Source organism: Rhinolophus hipposideros (genome assembly GCF_964194185.1).
Source record: "Rhinolophus hipposideros genome assembly, chromosome: 15".
NCBI classification, from domain to species: Eukaryota; Metazoa; Chordata; class Mammalia; order Chiroptera; family Rhinolophidae; genus Rhinolophus; species Rhinolophus hipposideros.
The window spans coordinates 61,076,362-61,096,474 of NC_138061.1; the positions used below are offsets into that span (position 1 = coordinate 61,076,362).

Consider the following 20,113-nt stretch of genomic DNA (forward strand, 5'->3'; position numbering starts at 1 on the left):
TAATGCAAACTAACCAATGTTAAACCTGCTTACCCTGCCTCACCCATCCTCCCTGCAAAAAGCACAATAAAGACTCTTGCCCACATTTCCCATTCCCTCTGCCTCCTATCTGACCCTGACGTTTTGTGTGGCACTGTGCAGTGTGGTGCGCCCCCTTCTAGGCACTATAACAAATTATCTTTTCAATGGCAGGTATTCCCCAATTGGTTGGCCTCATCATACCTGAATAATAATAAAGCCTACATTTTAAAACACAATAAGAATGAATGAACTAAAACTACATCCAATAAACATAACGCATCTCATAAAGATGATGCTGAGCAAAAGAAGGCAGTTGCAAAAGAGCACGGAGTCTGTGCATTAGATGTCAACTGTGTTTCTGTTGGTGAGTGTAATGACCAGAAGGGGGTCCTAGAAAGACCTATGGGGGCACGAGGGACGGTCTGCTTCTTCATATGGCTGTTTATTGCATGGATCTTTTCACTTTCTAAAAATTCACTGTGACTTAGTTATGATTTATACACTTTTCTGCATGAGTGTTACACTTCCTTTTATATTAGAAAAACTACTAGGATCCAGCTACAATTATATCCAGAATAAAATAGCATTCCAAAACTGGAAAGAATAAAAATAAATTATCTAACACTCAGATCATTTTAAAATTAACAATAAAATTAATTTAAAAAAAGAAAACCCTAGCCAGCAGGCATACAGGAAGAAAAACAATCCAGGAATTAGAGTAACATATAACAAAATTGATTAAACAAATTAGACCTAGATCTTTGGGGAAAAAAATCAATAAAAAAAACTTCTGTCAAGTCTAGTCAATAAATAAAGGGAGACAACACAAATACACAATAGTAGGAATGAAAAGAGAGATATTTCAAGAGACAGCTTTTTTTTACATTATTTGCAAACACTATATGAAGCTTAATAATGAATTTTAAAATGCCAGTGATATGCAAGATTGTGTGTAGATTACTAAAAATGACTCAAGGAAATGTAGAAACCAGGAAGTTTCCAGCATATCAAAGTAATAGCCATAAGACCAACAATCAACCCAGATAATTTTACAAGCTAAATTGTTTCCAACTTCCAAGAGCTCTGTCCATACAAGTGCAAAAAACTAATCGATGCCCTATCCGTGTTATGAAGAAAGTATAAGCTGAATACAAGTTGAACCCAAACATCTAAGAGAGAAACTATAGGTCGACGTCACATATACATCTAGGTGGAAAACCTCAATTTTAACTGCAATAACAAAAAAAAAAAAAGCAAAATGAACATTATATAAAAACAAGAAGCCAGGGTCAACTGCTGGGAACATTCTCCCCATTTCTAAAAAGGAGACGTACAGAAAGGAATTATCCTCCTCTTCCATGCACTGCTGTCTTTCTGGGTATGACAGTTGGAACTGTCACAGCCATCGTGAAACTATGAGGAGAGCTCAGACCAGGTCCTGAGGACAGCCAAGTAAAAAGATGAAGAAGACCAGAGCCTTTGATCTGGGCATTGAATGTCTGAATTGGCCAACCCTAGTGGTCCCCTAGCTGCAGGCCTCTTTTTATGTCATGTATTAAGTTTTTCTTATTGTTTAATCCACTCGAAATGAGCATTCTGTTACTTGCAGACAAGTACATCCTAATTATTAAATTTACGCTGAGAGAAAAAAAAAGGAGAGAAAAGAATCTAAGAATTTCTTAAAATCAGTGAGGAGATATGCAAAATTTAGTAGAGCATATGATAAATGTGACATTCAAGTCAATGGGAAACGGTAAATGGTAGTAGGTCACATTACTGAGAAATGTAAAAGCTAGGTCATCACATCACAATTTCTTACAAATCAATCCCAAGTGGATGGAAGATTTCATTGAAATAAAATCAAACCATAAAAATACTAAAAGAAACTATAGATGAATAGTATCTACTTTGCAAATTGGGTATGACTTTCTAAGAAATACAAACATATAAAATATTATATGTGAAAACTTATCAAAGGCAAATGATTTATGAGTACAAAATGTTTGACAAGAATAACTACTAATTCCCTTCTGAAAGGTTGTATAAGTTGACAAGAAAATTTTCATCCTCAATATAAAAAACCAAAAATCTGGGGTATAATTTACAAAATATGAAATTCAAATGACCAGTGACTTTATTTTTAAATATACGTATAATCCCCTAAGAAACGCAAATTTAGCAACATTATTTTTCATACTGCAACCAAATTAACAAAAATGTTTAATATATATCACTCAATTTTTTTTGAGCATAGGATATAACAGAGACTTCCATATAATATAGGTGGCTGTGAAAATTATTAAATCTTTCTATAATTAATTTGAAAATATGTATCAAGTACATAAAGAATCTAAAAAAAGTATTATCCTTGGCTTGGCAATTCCACTTCTTAAAAAACACAAGGAAATAAATATAGATGGAATAAAACCATATATTCTGTATGGTCGTTACAATACTATTCTATAATAATATGGTGAAAATGACTAAACATTCATCACATAGGAAGATAAAATAAATGATGGCTCTCTGTAAGTTGAATAATGTGTTTCCATTAAAAATCATAGTGGAAAAAAATAAAGAAATGAGAAAATACTCCCAATATAGCATTAAATGGGAAAGTCAGGATATAAAATGTATGTACAATAAATAGCAATTTGATAAATATACCTATCACTGTCTCTATCTCTATGTATACACAGAGGAAAAAGAGAAAAGGTAAATAAAGAAAACGCATCAGAAATTCTAACAGTTTTATTCCTTAGTTCAGAGATTATAGCTGACTTCTTTATTATTCTTTTCATTTATCGGTATTTTCTAAACATTCTACCCTAAATGAACATGTATTGATGCTATCGTCAAAAATTAGCAATAAATGTTACTTAAAATGAAATAGTACTTAATTGTATCTTTTCCTTATCCCTTTACTAAAATGAGTCAGACGTTTGTTTTGGTTCTCAGCTCTGACAAAAGCCGTTCTGCATAAGGGTTCCAAATGGGCGACATTTTTCTTGGACAATGCACAGCAAGACTGCTAATCCATGAAGAGGCTGAAGTTTATTTCTCTTCTGGGACTCACTGCGCACTGTCGGAGTCTCTGTCAGAGCTGCTTAATAGAGACCCTGCACAATTCTCAGGCTGGATCCTTCCAGCCCCCCCACTGCCCACCTTCCTGTCCTCAGTACTGAACCCACAGTGAAGCTCCTGGCACCAGCTGCTGGAGCCACCAGGTGAGGGATTCCGCCTGTGCTCTAAGAGTCAGCTACTGCTCCATGACAGAGCTATCCTGTCTTCTGATTGGTGCCTTTTCCACCTGGCCTCCCCCCTTAGAAGTTCTGAACCCTGACAATGTGGGACAATTTGTAACAGAGTGCAGCAGTCCTGGGCAACAAAGTTAATGATGTACGCACTTCTAAGCCGGGGGGGGGGGGGGGGGGGGGGGGGGGGGGGGGGGGGAGGGCTGGAGTCCTACGGCGTGGCAATCACTGCATGATGAGCAATTATTACTCTGAATTATCATTAGCAGCCATGAGGCTCTCTTGAGGACATGACATCAACAGGGGCATTTGATTCCTGTGCAAAGCCAGCTTTTATGAAAAATCAAAATTGACAGAGAAGCCAGGAGAAGCTTCTTAAGTCTTAAACTAATAAAAGAGAGTGAAGCCCTCCCACTTCCCTGGGGGACTGCTGGAATAGGCAGTGTGACCCAAGGGCACTGATGAAACATCAAGTCAGCAGGCTCCAGACCAATGGGAAGGGCCTGTGAGGCTCTCATGCTGGCGTGGGGCGGGGGGGGGGGGGGGGGGAGCGGGGGTGACACATGAGGATGGAGTGGAAAGTGGGCTGAGTCACAGAACTGCATCATCCTGAGTTCAGGAAGGATGTCCTGAGTCCTGTGCCACACGTCATTCCCCTCAGCTGCCCAGGAAATCTTCCTTTCAGCCCAGTACAGACACATACTTGTTGGTGCTACATAACTAAGTCTTTGCAGTCTCAGGGCCTCAGCTACCCCGGTGGAGCTGCTCAGAAAACCACATAAATGCTGGGGACAGGAGAGACTGTGCAGGGGGTGGGGGGAGGGTCGCAAGACCGGTTACCCCAATTCCCCACCTATTGCAAACACTGCATGTCTGCTTCTACAACTGTTTAATATATTTGGGTTCCAGTAAGATTCTGTTGAAACCAATTTTCCAGGACTAGAGAAAGGCTTGAAAACCACTGGACAAAATTCTTTCTCAGTCTCTTGGTCTTAACTCACTTCTACTCTATCGAAAGGAACAGAAAACGGCCCTGTTCTCTCTCCTTGTGCCAGGGTATTCTTTGCCCTGGAATGCCCACTCACAGAGCACACACAGACCTTCCCAATGCTTCCGTCCACTTCCCCACCCCCTGCCCAACGGCAGGCTGCCTTCCACTGAGCCAGTGAATCAGGTGGACGGCACCCAGGGGAAATAAGGTTCAAAGGGCCTGCGAGCAGCTGGCAACTTCCCCAGGATTTCACTGCACCAGGGACCCCATGTTAGTGGAAGGAAGGGAATGAGCCTTCCACACTGGTATCATTAAGATGGAAAAGGGCAGACATCCTCAGCAATCATGTCATGGAAAAATGTTTCTGCAGGGCTGTTACACTCCAGGCAAGTCATGCTTATGGGAAAAAAGACCACTGTGTTTTCCTTCTTCCATTATTCACACCAAAGCAGTCCTATAAATAAAATCTCATCAGAGGTGAAGCTACCAGGTCCCTCTTGGCCTTTGGTCTTTATAAGAAGTCGACATCTGCTTCCAGACATAGAAGCAGGGCTGGACGCTGCCCGGGCACACAGAGCCCCCTCCCGTCTCCAGCCTCAAGCTTGGGCACATGGAGTGGTGAGAAGCTGCAGTCTAGGGCACTTTGAGGCAGAAGGTCATGTTCTAAGCCTTCCTGGGCCTCTCAGCTCGTGTGGGGTCTGGGGCAGAACACTCAAGAAGGTATACAGCCCCACCTGCCTCAAGCTGATGGCCTGGGCCACACAGGAGAGTTCTCACTGCCAAGTGCTACATTAGGGTCATCACACTGAGTGACCCCTCTACTCAAACAGGAGGCTCCTATTATATGAATTTTCCATCTGAGAAAATAAAGGTTGGGAGAAGGGGAGTGGCTGTGAAAGCTCAGACGAGGCAGAGCCTGGAGTGATGCCAAGGTTCCCAAATCAGTGCGACCACCTATGTATGATGTACCTTCGTCCCATTAGGGGCTCCATCGTCCTGCTCAGCTCCCTCTTGTCCTGTCCTAACAGCTTTCCATGCCCCCACCTTTGGAAACTTTCCTGCAGGGGCCTCCAACAATTCCATTCCAACTTATATCATGAGCTAAGGACATTTGTATGGACAAACCCGTGGGAACCCCCTCTGGAGAGTACTGTCTGAACAAAGAGAAAGCCGAAAAGAAATTTGTAAGGCTCCAACGGGAACAAGCATGCACCCCCGGGACAAATGTCCAGCCTAGTCCTGTGGGAACTGGACGTGACTTTCCAGCAAAGCCTGCCCGGTCAGGGTTGCTTGGTGATCACCCATGCCGGAGAGCTCCAAGCAGAACAGGCATCACACAGCAAGTGCCCGAACTTACACAGCAAGCTGGTGACACAGACTTTGGATTTTGCCACCCAGCGCTCCCTCAACAACAATGCACTTCCTGGATAAGCTAATTTAATTAGTATTTGTCCAGCACCCTACAGCAAAAGGTGATCACCCACTCCTCCCATCCTCTGATGGGGCTGAGTAATCACAGTCTCTTGGTGCCACTTAATCTAAACCATCTGGGTGACTCACCCTCCCTGAGATTTCCCTCCAAGGTATTTATTATACTTTAAGAAAATATCCATTTGCTCCCTAATCTAAAAGTGTCCTCTTGATTTAAATCCTAAAGAAACTACTTGGTTTTGGTTTTTGTATCTGTTTGCTGTAGTTGTTTTAAATTAACATGGATGGATAGATGATAGATAGATAGATAGATAGATAGATAGATAGATAGATAGATAGATAAATGATAGATAGATAGATAGATAGATAGATAGATAGATAGATAGATAGATAGACAAATATAGATAATATATTAGAATACATACATATGTTAAGATACGTGTCATCTTCGCAGGGATACCCTCACCCCACTCCAACATGACAGCATCTAGCAATCAGCCCTGTTGGCTCAACTAACAGCTCTGCACTGGGCATGACCACAGAAAATCAGTTGAAGGGGGCTCTTCAGAGATGCCCCTGCCTCCTTGAATTGACTGATCTTTGCACTGCCTTTGTGTGCCGAAGAACCCCAACCCTGCCATCAAATTTGCTGCCCACCCTCAACTTTATTTTTAGATCACCCCAATTTCCTAGCCTTACCCCCCCAGCCATGTGAACCCCAGGAATTCCAGCTCAGCCCTGCCTTCAAATACTGCCCTAGGGCCGTGACACTCTGGTCCCAATCCCCTCTCTGCTTTATCCTGAAACCTCCCAGACCTGGCTTTAATGCAGCCTGGGCTTGAATAACAAACATTTGCTATGGTAAATCCCATTCCTGCTTTCCAGATAAGTTCTCTTTAACAGCAGTAAGCTGCCAGTCAGACAGATAACAACTGGGATATGCAGTTATTAAGGGCAGATTTTAAAATGACAAAAGGATACATTTTAAAATAAAGCCCACTTGAAAATCAGCTTCCCTTCCAACTCAATTACATTCAGGACTCCTGCTCAGAAGCTCCTTGTACTGAGAGATTCCAGCTCCCATTGGTTTCATGGGTATTGGAGGAGCGTTGCCGTAGCAACACGGAAGGCGAGACACCTGAAACAGGAAGTGGAGGACACAGTGCCTCCTGCTCTCAGGCACCTGGAGTGGCGCCCCCATCAGCTGCCTAAAATGAGGCAGAGACCCTCACAGGCAATATTCCCACCCACTATGGGGTCCTTGGTATTAGAGCTGAGCTGAAAGGGGGTTGGGGCAGCAAAGGAGCCAGCAGACAGGGCCTGATTGTCACTAAGCTCAGAGGAACACTGAGGAGTGAAGGCAAGTACCATGGCAGACATGGATGGTTGCTTCGGCAGGCAGCTACACCTGACAGTCTCATAACTAAGTGACAAAGGGCTCCCTGTTCTGGTTTCCCCTTACCAGGTGGCAGTACCAATACAAGTCAATTTCTATTGTGGTCATGTATGTCTCAGACCAATGTGGACCACCCAGCCCTGCACCAAGCCTCACAGCTTTGGACGTCCCTAACAGACATCATCGGTTACCCCTGACACCCTTGACATTGCAAGTCACACCCTGGCCCAGCAGGATAGCAAACCATAATCGTCCACCCCCTCTTTGATGCTGCAAACAAACCTCTGAGCTCAAAAAATGTCATCAAACCATGTGTCTCCATTGCATCTCAGGCAATTACTGAACCTGTTTGTTCTGACCAATCCCATGACTCTACCTTCTGTCAGGATGGGCTGAGTCTCCCACCCCCACATCACACACGGATCCTCAGCCTTCCCCGCTTCCCCCTAGGGCACCATCCTCTTCCCATGTCATAACTGATGACCACTCCCTCCACACCCTCCAGCTCTCACACCCTCCATGACTCCACACATGCATCTTTCTACCTGGTCCTCCAGGAGCACAGCCCGCAAATCCCCTCACCCAGATTCTCAGTAAGCCAACATCATGTAACCCTTGTCTGCCCCTCCACCGCCCCCAGACAGTGCTGGCCAGAGTAAAGGGCTCTCTGCCAAGGGTTTACCCCACCCCGCCCAGAGCTCACTATGCTCTTGTCTCCTGGGCGTTATTAACAGTAGAGACTCCTTCTCTCCAGTGAATAGAAATGTGTATGTGACAGTGTGTGTGTGCGCGCGCATGCCCGTATGTGCGCATGTGGCTACCGCATGAGCCTGTGCCTGAGTGCGTGCCAACCTGCTAATGCTTTAATGTGATCCTGATTAGACTCAGCCTGTCTGTGGCTCCTACACGTCATGGGCGCTTCCATATGGGGCTTAACTCTGGGGATTCCAACTCTGGGTAAAGCCCACCCCCCCAGTCCTTAATCCTGAAAATCGATATAAGAGGAGGGAAAAACAGGCGAAGTATCACCATAAAGAGCCCCAGGCTTGCCCCTTGCATGAGCACCAAATCAAAACCAAACCTCACCATGAGTTATACAGCCTGTGTGTTTCTCACTGCCTGCTTCTCACCCTCCTCGTGACTCACTTTTCTGTTCCCGGCTTGTCTCATGCTTGCATCTGGGGGATACTCTGGCTGTAACCTCTGTCTCCTGCCTCTGTCATAGTCACACCTGTCCCGGCAGTTCAGCCAATTTCAGCCACTCTGGAAAAACATATCGTCCCTTCCAGCCTAGCCCAGGACCACAAGACTGCAACCGGACCAGGGCTGCCGGGGCCACGGCTGAACTGAGAGAGCATTAGTGACACTTTGGCACTTTCTGTTGAAACTTTCTGAGCCTCCTCCCCACCGTGCCCCAAAAACACCAGCATGGAGGGCACATCAGCAGAGTGTGGGAGGGGGACTTCTGTCCTGGTTAACAGAACCCAGGCTTCTCACCACCACAGCGGGAGGAGGAGAAGGTGGGCGCCCGAGGCTGACCTTACGCATGTCTTTGCCAAACGTCTCACTGTAGGTTGTGCCGAGGATTTCGAATTGGACGTAGGGATTCGAGCTGTCCTCCCGAAACTCCATCACCCCTGTGAGGCCGGTGATGTGGCCCTGCAGAGACAAGGAAAGACCATTGGAGGGCGAGCAAATATGAATGGGATAGAGGACGGGATCCCCAGACAAGGAAGGAAAGGAAGTGCTGGCTCAGAAAGGAACAATCGAGGTCTGGGGGAGCAACGGACAAGCAGTGATGAGAAGAGTGGCTGGCAGTCCTCCGCCTTGGAGCAGGACCAACACCTCCCAGGCCATTGCTCTCAGGGGCAATTCCTAAGGCTTGCACCTGTCATTCAAGAAGGCAACAGGATTAGAGCATCTGCTCTGGGCCACACACTGTGCTGGCCATGAGATTAAAGAGTGGCAGCTTCTGTCCCCACTCACCTGAAGCTTACAGTCTACCCTGGCAACCTGCTCCAGGGGCTCACCTTAGCTTGAGCCAAGAAGAAGTCAAAGGTCAATAAGAGCAGTAGCAGACACATGGCAGTAAGTTGCAGGACAGCAAGCATGAGAACTGAAGGCCAAAACCCAGCCCAGTCCTGGCTTTGCCACCCCTGCCACCTTAGGCAATTTATGTCCCGTCTCCCAGCATCAGCCTAGAGTTAATTAGATCCATGTCACAGATCTTGCAAGGGCTTAAGGAGAAAATGCACACAAAGCATGATGCCTGGCACAGATTGGGTGTGGTTGGGTGTGCATACCGAGCACTTCTTTCCAGTGGTTCGGGGGGCTTTGTAGGAGCCAGCCGCAAGGGGCCTTTGCTAACCTGTGATAAGCCCCCTTCATTCTTTAAGCCTGAGGTGGCGTTCTCATCCCGCATTAATTTCCCATAGGCTGTGGGCGGGGAGAATCCCCGAGACTGAGTCCCAAGTGGGCCCCCGGCTCTGGCTTGGGCTGCAGGAAATTCAGACCAACACCAGAATATGTACAGTGCTATTGAAACCATGCATGATTTATTGTGACTAAAACTTCTAGCACTATAGATTTCTGTAAATGCTCTTTTGAAGCCTCTAAAAGCCAATTCACTCTAACAAATCTTCTGTGGATTACCCAATTCACTTCAAATCCAGCCTTCTAACTTGGTGTCACGCCTCAGCATGTCATGAGAGACATCACTAGTGCAGAGTGCCTGAACATGTACACACACACACACGCACACACACACGCACACACACACACACACACACACACTGAGGTCTTGGATGATTAGCACATCCTCTGCCAACTGAGACAACCTCTCTTACAGACAGTGGCAGACATGAGCTAGGCAGCTACCTTTATTTTTTTTACTTACAGTAGTCCCTGCCTTACCCTGGGGGATATGTTACAAGACCCCCAGAGGACGCCTGAAACTGTGGATAGTACCAAACCTTATATGTACTATGTTTTTTTCCTATACATACGTACCTGATGAACTTTAATTTTAATTCTAAAGGCACCGTAAGAGATTAACCACAATAACTAATAATAATATAGAACAATTATAACAATATACTGCAGTAAAAGTTATGCTAATGTGGTCTCTTACCTCTCTCGTCCTCCCAAACTATCTTATTGTACTGCACGCATCCTTCTTGCGATGATGTGAAATGGTACACTGACTACATCATGAGATGAGGTGAGACACTCAGCATGGTGTGCAATTGGAAACTTATGAATTGGTTATTTCTGGAATGTTCTAGTCAACATTTTTAGACCATGGTTGACCATGGGTAACTAAAACTGCTGAAAGTAAAACTGTAGCTAAGGGGGAGACTACTGTACTTGTGACCTTGGGCAAGGTACTTAACCTCTCTGAAGTCCAATCTCCTTATGTGAAAACAGGGACAATAATAATAACACATAGCCATGAACTGCAGCTCACTCATTTCTCAAATACTGGGACAGCATGAATGGCAAGGAGAGAGACCTGGGAGGGGCCTATCAGGGCAACCACACAAAGAGCTCAGCTTCAGGCCATCTGCCGGAGGAGGCGGAAGTGGGGAGAGGGTGCGAGAAAGGGCCTGTCTTTGGCCTTGGCCTTGGCCTGGGAGGGTGCCCTCCACACACACCTTTTTGATTGTATCCAGCATGGACCGCCCTCCATTCCACGGCTTGGTGGACTTGCGTATGCAGTTGAGGCTTGCCATGCTGTGCCACTTCCGGTCTTCCAGCTTCCTGTGGAAGGCGTTGGCCAGCATCAGAACACTGTCATACAGGTAGAGGTTGGATATCTGCAAAGACAAAGGTGGTGAAACCCTTTCCATGGGTGCATTTCCAGAGAAGGAGAAACCAGTCGATGGCTGGGCTAACCGAGGACGCCAACAGCAACAAGTGATGCCCAATACTTATGCCATGATTCTTCGGCTTCTAGGTATTCATTCAAAATCCAGGAAAGTGTAAGCATCCTGAGTAGAATAAGACCTAGCCCTGCTTCACAAACTAGTTACGAGGTGGATCCAAACATCAACAGGAGAACCAAAGTGATCAGCACCATGATGGAGTCTTGTGTGCAGGCTCTCTGTGAGACTGGAGTGGGGCATCCTCTTATGCGCAAAGGATGGAGGGAAGGATGGGCAAAAGCTCAGTCAAAGGATCAGTAGGATAAAACACAGGAGCATTATAGGGAGGACACAGCATTGTGCAAAGGCATGAATGTGTGAAGGAGTAGGGCCAGGCAGAGCAGGTGACGGTGATGGAGATTCAGGAGGCCACCAAGCCTGCTCTGCAGTGGTGTCACTGTTGGCCAGGGAATGCTTCTGGGATTTGCAACTCTGTGCCTCTGAGAGCTCCCCCTTTGCTTAGCTGTCCACACCATACTGGGTCGGAAAGGACACATAGCCCATCTCAGAGCTCTGGACAGCATGGTTACGAGGGTGAAGTGGGAATAACAGTGAGAAGAGCTGCACCGCAGCGGTGGTACCCAGGATGGGACAGGTCTGGCTCACCCTCCTGATCATGATTAAAGGCTCTGATCTGGATGAGCCCAAACACCAACACCTGCCTTCCCAGGGGCCCAGCAAGAGCTCTCTGTGGGCAGGAGGGCAGCCCTGTTGTCACGTGTTATCCTTCATGCCACCCCACTCCTCCCAGTGGGTGTCATGGAGCAAGAAGGCAGGAGAGGAAGAGGAGGGCATGGAGGAAAGTAACATCCAGCCTTGGTAGGTTGTGGCCCCACACGGTAACTGTTGCACAAACAACCATCAGCCAAAGTGGGTCAAAGGGACGACTCTCTGCACATCTAAGTAGCAAGGTGTCTGCTAAAAATATTTCAGAAAAACAAAATCACTGGATATAAATAGGAGCATATGTCAGCCACACAGGGCTCCTGAGAAGGTCCTCAGGCTGCAGGACGAACCCCTGCTCCTCTCAGCCTACCCCCCACCTGACCCCCAGAATGTCCCTTGCACCCTTAACACCTCCATGCCTTGTTCTCAGCATGCAATTTCTATCCTCACATGTCTTAGACTGGGTGCCCCCAAAACAGAGCCCCATACAAGAGCTTGGGTGATGGGAACTGTCCTCAGAACTGCAACTGAAATCAGAGGTGGACCAAAGAAGTTGATACAGGATATCAAAAACATCTACTACATCATGTGTGCCCAGCACTCAGGCTAATTCTTAAGGGTCATCTCTGCCGTGACATATGCAAGCAGAGCTGCCCACTTCTGTGAGTGTCCCTGTGCCCTGAGCTTTCCTGAAGAGCCTTGTCCTATCTGCCTTTAGCCTGTGTCCTTGCAGTGGGCACAGGGATGTATGGCACTAAGGCCTGTGTACCTGGCACCTCTCCATGCTGTAGGTGTAAGAAGTGGGTGGGGGATGGACAGGAGACATCTCAGTGATGGCAGAAGGGTGTCTGGGATGACAACCCCTGCTGAATTAACCAAAGACCTCAGGCCAAAGGTCAGCACCGGTGATCATTTTCAGGGCCCCGGAGTACACAAGTGCTTACCTGAGAGCAGAGTGACGTTATTCTCACCACCTGGAATTCACCCTCTGCCCTACAGGGAACAGCAGGACACACCCGTGTCTACTACCCACCCCCAGCCCTGGGGGAGCATTTCTTCAGCAAGAAATGCTCTTGTCAGCCCCCCAACTCTCAGAAGCCTCTACCACTGCAAAATTAATGTTAACACATCTACCTCCCCTCTGGAATAGAAAGCCACAATGGAGATATTGTTGTAAGATAACGTAAGCCACTTAGAGTTGGCTTGATTTTACTTTTTTCCTGAAAGGATAACTCAAAGCTGAGAGTCCTTGAGGATGTGAAGATTTCTCTTCTCAAGACATTCACGGATCTCCCAGCTAGCAACTCATAGCCCACGCTATTCAACCAGTGAGGCACTTGGATTCACAACTACACCTATACCTACGCCACCCCAGCTCTGGCCAGGGCCAGCACCCAGGGCCATTTCCCTCGTTTCCGCCAGCACTTCAATTCACAATGAATTAAGGTACTTAACAAATGTATGAATGCAGAGAGGTCTGCAGTGAAGAGGAAAAAACAGGATGTGACTCAGAAAGGCCAAAGGAAGGCCTCAGCCCTCCCACAAGTGTATCTGCTGGGAAGGGTGACCCCATCTCCATTCAAAGGAAAAGGCTTGAGCAATATTCTTTCCCAGTCACTGATAGGTCTTCCCCTGCCCACACATCTATCACCCTGGGCACCTACTTACATGATATACTTGCACAGCATCGGTTCATAAGTGCATTTACCTCACCAAACTTGAGCTTCTTAAGTGCAGGGGAGGGGGTATTTTTTTTCACTGTTCTAGATAGATCTCTTTATAACTCTCTGTATATTCACTATCTCTAGAGCCCAGCACCAGCCAAGGCCCATGGTTGGTGCTTAATGTATGTTTGATGAGTAGTTGCATGGTGGATACATGGAAGGATGAATGGCTGGCTGGCTCGCTGTGTGGATGGATGAACGGACTAACGGACGGATGGACGGACTAACGGACGAATGGACGGACGGATAGATGGATGGGTGGGTGGATGGATGGACAGACGGATGGGTGGATGGACAGATGGATGGTTGGATCTCCTGATAAGAAGGTACACATTGATCTTGGTTCACAAAAAGAGAAAATACAGAAAACAGACAGCAGACAAAAAAGATTTGCTGCCTCCACCTTTGACTTGGGAGGGAATCTCCTTTGTTCAACTTGCTTGCTATTTCTAGCCTACTCAAAATGCCTTCTTAAGCTTCACTGGGAGCTGCTTCCATCTTTTCCACTCATGCAGCCCCTGTCCCTTCTCCTCATAAGATGCTATGTCAAAACTTCCCTGAATCAAGCAGAAGCTGACACTCTACACTGGTCTGTGGCTCCGCCTCTGCTCCCCAACCGCACTGTCCTCACTTAGGCGACCTGCTGGGTTCACTGGTGGGGGTGCAACGGGAAGAGTGCTGCCCTCACAGTCTGGTTGGACAGAGAAGGGCCCCTTGAGGAAAAGATCAAGAGCCAGTAGTAGAAAAGCAGCGTCTGCGTGTGGCTCCCTCCAGATCCTGACAAATGGAGGAAAGCCTTCCCTCAGGGTGGAGGGGAGGAGACCAATGTCAAGGCTTGGTCAGGTGATGCCCCTGAACCAAGAGGATCAGTCTGAAAGGAGAGTGGCTCCCAGCTGGATGGGTACTCCTCACCGTTGATCTCAAGGGGCTAACAGCCCGAGCTGGAGCTATAGGCCACAGAAAGGGGGGCGAGGGGTGGCCTGAAGGAGTCCTTGCCTTTCTCCCTCACAGCTCAGCTCCCTCCCAGTGCAAAGCTCATTCACAAAGAACAGACAAGGAGAGCAGATACTGTCACTATTTAAACCCTTATTCCCCTGCAAGTAGGAGCTTGGGGCTCTGGCTGGTCTAGCAACACTGCAGCACAAAAGTGACAAGGAACCAAAATAAGCATTTCAGGTGAAAGTAGACTTAAGAAGCAAAAGAGAGGCCAAAGTGTCGAGGCCAAGAGCATGGCAGAGGAAAGGCCCGGATGCAAAATAAAAAAACCCACAAAACCAGGTCAGAGATGCTACACGGCATCAAATGAGAGGCACACAGAGCCAGAGCCAGAGCCGAGCCAGGAGAGGGCCCCGAGGCTTTGCTGGGAGCCTGTGGCCTCATTCCAGGTGGGGACAGAGCTGGTTCAGCTGGCCACCCTACCGATATATGCGAGCTTCCTCTTTCACTGTCATACACTAGGACTCCTATGCTACTGTGTGAGCAGCTTAGCAGGTGGGAGCAAGACCTTCGATGCATCACAGCCCGGGCCAGCTTCGCCCACTGCTGTACCCCCAGTGTCAAGAGAAGGGCATGGACGCAGCGAGTGCTCAATAAATGCCTGCTGACCGGGGGGGTTGGCTCTTCACGTGCACTCGCTTGCTGAGTACTGTGGAACAAGTCAAGACTTGTTGATGATGATAAAATACAATGTGAGCAGTGGCCCTGGAGAGGTACAGAGGGGAGCACTGATTTATCCCCCGGGAAATGCAGATGGCAGTGTGTGCCATGGACCGTCCTAAGCAATTTGCATGCATTTTCATCTTTAGAGGGAGCAGAGACAGGAAGAGATGCCGTGTTTCCCTGAAAATAAGACCGAGCTGGACAGTCAGCTCTAATGCGTCTTTTGGAGCAAACATTAATGTAAGACGCTGTGTTATTTTACTATAAGACCAGGTATATAATATAATTATATAATATAATTAATATAATATAATATAATATAAAATACCAGGTCTTATTTTACTATAATGTAAGACCGTCATGTAATATAATATAATATAATGTAATATAATGTAATATAATATATAATCCCGGGTCTTATATTAATTTTTGCTCCGAAAGATGCATTAAAGCTGATTGTCTGGCTAGGTCTTATTTTCAGGGAAACAGGGTAGGAGGGGAAATAAAGGACGCGAGCAGGCTCCTAACTTCAACATGGATAAACTGATAACTCCGCAGTCGCTGGGCCCAGCACCTGTCTGGCACACAGAAGCATGGGGCCTACTTCATACATTAACAAATGTATGAATGCAGAGAGGTCTGCAGTGAAGAGGAAAAAACAGGATGTGACTCAGAAAGGCCAAAGGAAGCCCTCAGCCCTCCCACAAGTGTATCTGCTGGGAAGGGTGACCCCATCTCCATTCAAAGGAAAAGGCTTGAGCAATATTCTTTCCCAGTCATGGATAGGTCTTCCCCCTGCCCACACACGAGCCCTCGTGTGTGAGGATGCAAAATAAACGAATCTGCCAACACCACTCACCCTCTCCCCCAATGTCCCTTGGTCCAAAAGCTTTTCAAGGGCAAGCAAAGGTCATATCGGGTATTTACGGCTTACGGCTCAGAAGACTGAGCAAGGATCAACACTGAGCATTATATCCCCAACCCTGATGAAACCTGCTCACCTGGGCTCGTGTCCCTGGCCTCCTCCTGGACCTGCAGCAAAGTCACAGTTGCCAGAGCCCTGAGTCTGAGCCTGGCCTTTCAGGGCAGCATACCCTGAGGGGTTGCAGGGCTGCCCTTTGAACGAAAGGCAACTTCTCTGTGTCCCTGGCTTGCTCCATAAAAGGTGCCAATATAGGAAGACCCAGAGTGGGGGCCTCCATAACACCCTGACCCAGGTCCCTGAAAAAGAGGTGGCTTGGTCCCGTTGTACACAAAGGCCTGCCACTTGCACTGCAGGGCTGAGCAGCCGCAGAAGACTTCAGCACAGCCAGTTCTGCAATGAGACCCTGCAGGTGTTCATGAGAGAGGGGCAGGCAGGCAGATAGGACCAGAACAGAGGGCAACTGCAGACGAGTCCTGTGGGAGGCGCCCTGCTCTGCTCTCTGCCACTTGTTATCTGTCCTCTGCTCAGGTTTAGGGGTTTCTGTCTCGGGAAACTTCTTTCTGTCCTCGCTACATAGCCAACTCCCACCACCAGAGAATGGTTCAAGTACCCTCATTTCTCTAAAGGGAGAAAGTAAATACTGGTTACCTTGTTTCCCAGCCTCAGACCTTCCTCCTCTACACTGCACAGACTTGTCTTTCTTGGAGGCATATCCTGCCCTGTCACATCTCAAAGGGCTCCATCCTGGCTGCTGTCCTCCTCACTGACTGACCTTTTAGCCTCGCACCTCTCGCTTCAGACACATAGAATGCTGCCCCTGGTTTCTGGGGCCTCTGCACCTTTGCATATGCCACTCTCCCTAACTGGAACATGCTACAAAATAGAGATCAAAATTCCCATTTATTTGGAGTTTGTGAGCATTAAGAGAGAGAGACATTTGTGAAATGTCTTAACATAGGAACTGGAACAGAATAAGTGCTTAATGGATGTTTGTGGAATTAATGAATGTTGGATGGATAGTTTTGAACCTGTTCTTAGAAAACAACACAAAGGTGAAGAGATGTCAAAGTATTTGCAAAAGGATGTCTCTTAGAATATAAGTGACAGAGGATAGAAGCCACATTGGGAACAAGGTGTAGGAAATGTGGACCAGTATGTTTCAGGTGGAAATGTTCATCTCCAGGCAGAATCTGGGGTACGCATTTCCAGGAGATGTGGGATCCTGGTAAGGCTTGCATTTCCAAAGTTAATTACCTATGCAAGAGGTAGGACCTCAAAAGGGAAATACAAAAGGTAAGGCCACATCTCTGGGAGGCAGAAGAGAGAATTCAATCATGAGTTCTTGACTGGGGCTTGCACTCTTGAGAAATCCAGGTAGACCCTTATGGCTGCTGGATAATTAAAGATCAAGGGCATAAGGCCAACTGAGGACAAGGGATAGATAAACAGCGTTGATTTTCAGAGTTAGCACCAGAATTCCCACTTCATCAGTAACTATACTTAATTTAGGAATATACCTTGTGTCAGCAGGAAAAAGGGCTCCCAATAAGATTGTTAAATTGATCTCCATGAGAAAATAAGGAGAATTTACTTTGGTGTCAAGACCCAGAGGGAGAAAATAGAGGGTGGATAGGGAAGCCAGTAGGATGGAGAGAGGGAGGAGACTCAGCACGTCAGATGTTGTTTGTGCAGCTACAGGGCAAATGCCACCCCCAACGCCACCACGCCCCGCCCCCATACACACACACACCATGTGTGACACCATCTCTGAGACTTGGATTTGTTGTCTTGTTGAAATCAGGAAAAGAGCTGATTTCCCATCTGGGTCAGCGCCGAGTGGAGTGAAGCCCCATCAGGAGCTCAGATAATCTGTGTATTTACTGAGTCCAGAAGCAGAATAGAGCCAGGAGCAATGAAAATACAAGTCCTACGCCCCCCACCCCCCATTGAGATGATATGCTGAGCAGTTCAGGGGAACTAACTACCTCCAATCCTTGCTGGACCTCAGCAGGCTGACACCGTGCCCACTCCCATTAGACTTGAAGAGAGAGGCCCTGGAGGACGATGGCCCCGTGTGTAGCTGGCTGTCTGCCCTCCTGGGGCTCTGCACGTTTCCCCATAGTAATACAAGGCAAGTAATACGAGGGAGCTCCAGCCTTGTCTCCATTATGCTGTACTCCAGGGACCCAGGGAATTGTTCATCCACATTGTCAAGGAAGACTCATCTCCAAAGGCAAAGGAAGACGAATGGCAGGCCAGGGTCATAGCCACATGGGCCAGCTGCATCTTGCCACCAGACCATTATCCACCCCGCACCAAAGCTGGAATCGAGGGGAAATGTTTTCATTAAGAAAGCCTGCATATCCTCTAGGCTTCTGAAGAGCCCAGTTTTTCTCTTCCCTCTGTCATTAATCATGCCAAGTGGACTATTTAGGAAGACCTCACAGAGGCAAACATCAGGAACTGACCTCTGACCAGATCCTCAGATGGGCTCTGGTCATCCAGCAAAGTCAGATAAGCAGCCAACACAGGGTCCAGCTGGGAGGACAAGCTGATGCCCAGATGTCACAGCTTGAGAAATCCATGAGCAGGCGAGGCCTCTCTGTCAAACTTCTGCCAGCCCACCTGTCCAGCAAGAGGGCATCGCAGCCAGGCCTGAGGAGGGAGCAGATGGTTGCAGAGGCCAAAGGGGATGGGAGCTCTGCTCACAGCTGACCCCAAGGGGAGGGTGTGCAAGGTGGGGAGGGGCCTTTGTCCATACCAGAGGATCTCTACCTCCAAATGTCCACAGGCCACCTGTAGGCAGAACATCTACCAGGTGCACCCAGGGAGACCACCTGTGCAACTGTCTCTGACAAAGGCATCGATGACCATCCTTCCCCATCTGGCTGTTAAATGTTTCATCTGGGCCTTTAGCATGCAGTAAACCAGTGAAAGTGACATCAAGTCCATGGTAGCTCTGATGGAAAAGGCTCAGTGTTGTTCCAGAGGAAAGGATTGTACTAGCAGGTTGAGCAAAAAAAGAAAAACAAACAAACAAACAACAACAAAAAACACACAACTTGTAGCCAGGGAAGAATACAGAAAGCCTTAAAGAAATAGGGACATGTGTGAGAAGGGGAGTTTTGAAATGCTTTAATAGACTGAGCAGAGGAGAAGTGATTCCATCTATTAAGCCACTCAACAATTTTAAAATGCACAAAGAAGAGAAATTCCAACCTGAGGGAGCATTTTATCATAATACCACATCAGCCCCCGCAGCTTAATTCAAGGATCAGGCTCCACAGTGACCAGACAACACAGCTTATATCATTTGCCTGTCCCCCTTTGGAAACACATTTGAATATAAATGGGGTGGCGATGTGACAACATGTCTGTTACTTCAATTGCAGCCTGGAAGTCACCAGGCAACACAGTTCTGAACACCGACTGAGTACATTCCAGATTCTCTTCTGAGCACAGCTGCCTGTGAAATCCTAGCTAAGTCTCAGGGTTCTTTGGGACTGGTTATCACTTTTATTACTGGCTGAGTCAGACAAGCCCTAAACTAGCTTGTCAAGAAAACAAGAATGGAAACACCCAAATAAGACAGTGCTTGGTGGGGAAAACTAAACAACAGCACAGCACACTGGCAAATGCAATACCTTTGGAACTACTAGAAGACACTTATTTACGTATTTTTCTTCCACGGGACTTTCTACTAAATAGGAACCAAATTGATTTGTTACAATAGTGCTTGGTTGTCTTTATAGCACAGAAAGCCTTGACCGCAAACCTAATAGAAGATGGAGTTTCTGAGGCCATGAAGAAGCCAAAAGATGGATGATGTAAAAATTCCCTGTCCTTGATGGTCCTCATGAAAACTTCTAACCTAGAATTATCATCCCAAAAGCAGCCAGTCATCTGGGGGAGAAACTAAAGATGGACTTGAGAAGTACATTTTCAGAAGGATTTTCATTAATTTCATCAAGACAAAGTTAATAATCCATGACCTAATTTTTTTTCTTAACTTGGTTGTTCTAAACATGTTAGAGTCTCCTTGGTAAATCTCACAGCTAGAGGTTAGTAGAAATTAGTTTGCCTTCTACACTGTCATTAAGAAAGAAAGAAGTGATAATAGCTA

At 46.9% G+C, this 20,113-nt stretch overlaps 1 protein-coding gene across 1 annotated transcript in view; it reads right to left on the minus strand.

Moving 5' to 3' along the window:
* Nucleotides 1–20,113, minus strand: part of GRID1 (glutamate ionotropic receptor delta type subunit 1) — a 760,849-nt gene that overhangs the window by 249,075 nt on the left and 491,661 nt on the right. Inside the window, exons 7-8 of the mRNA XM_081074063.1 lie at nucleotides 10,747–10,908; nucleotides 8,633–8,752 (exon numbers count right to left, since the gene is read on the minus strand). Coding sequence (XP_080930189.1) covers nucleotides 8,633–8,752; nucleotides 10,747–10,908 — 282 coding nt within the window. The remainder of the gene's footprint in view (nucleotides 1–8,632; nucleotides 8,753–10,746; nucleotides 10,909–20,113) is intronic.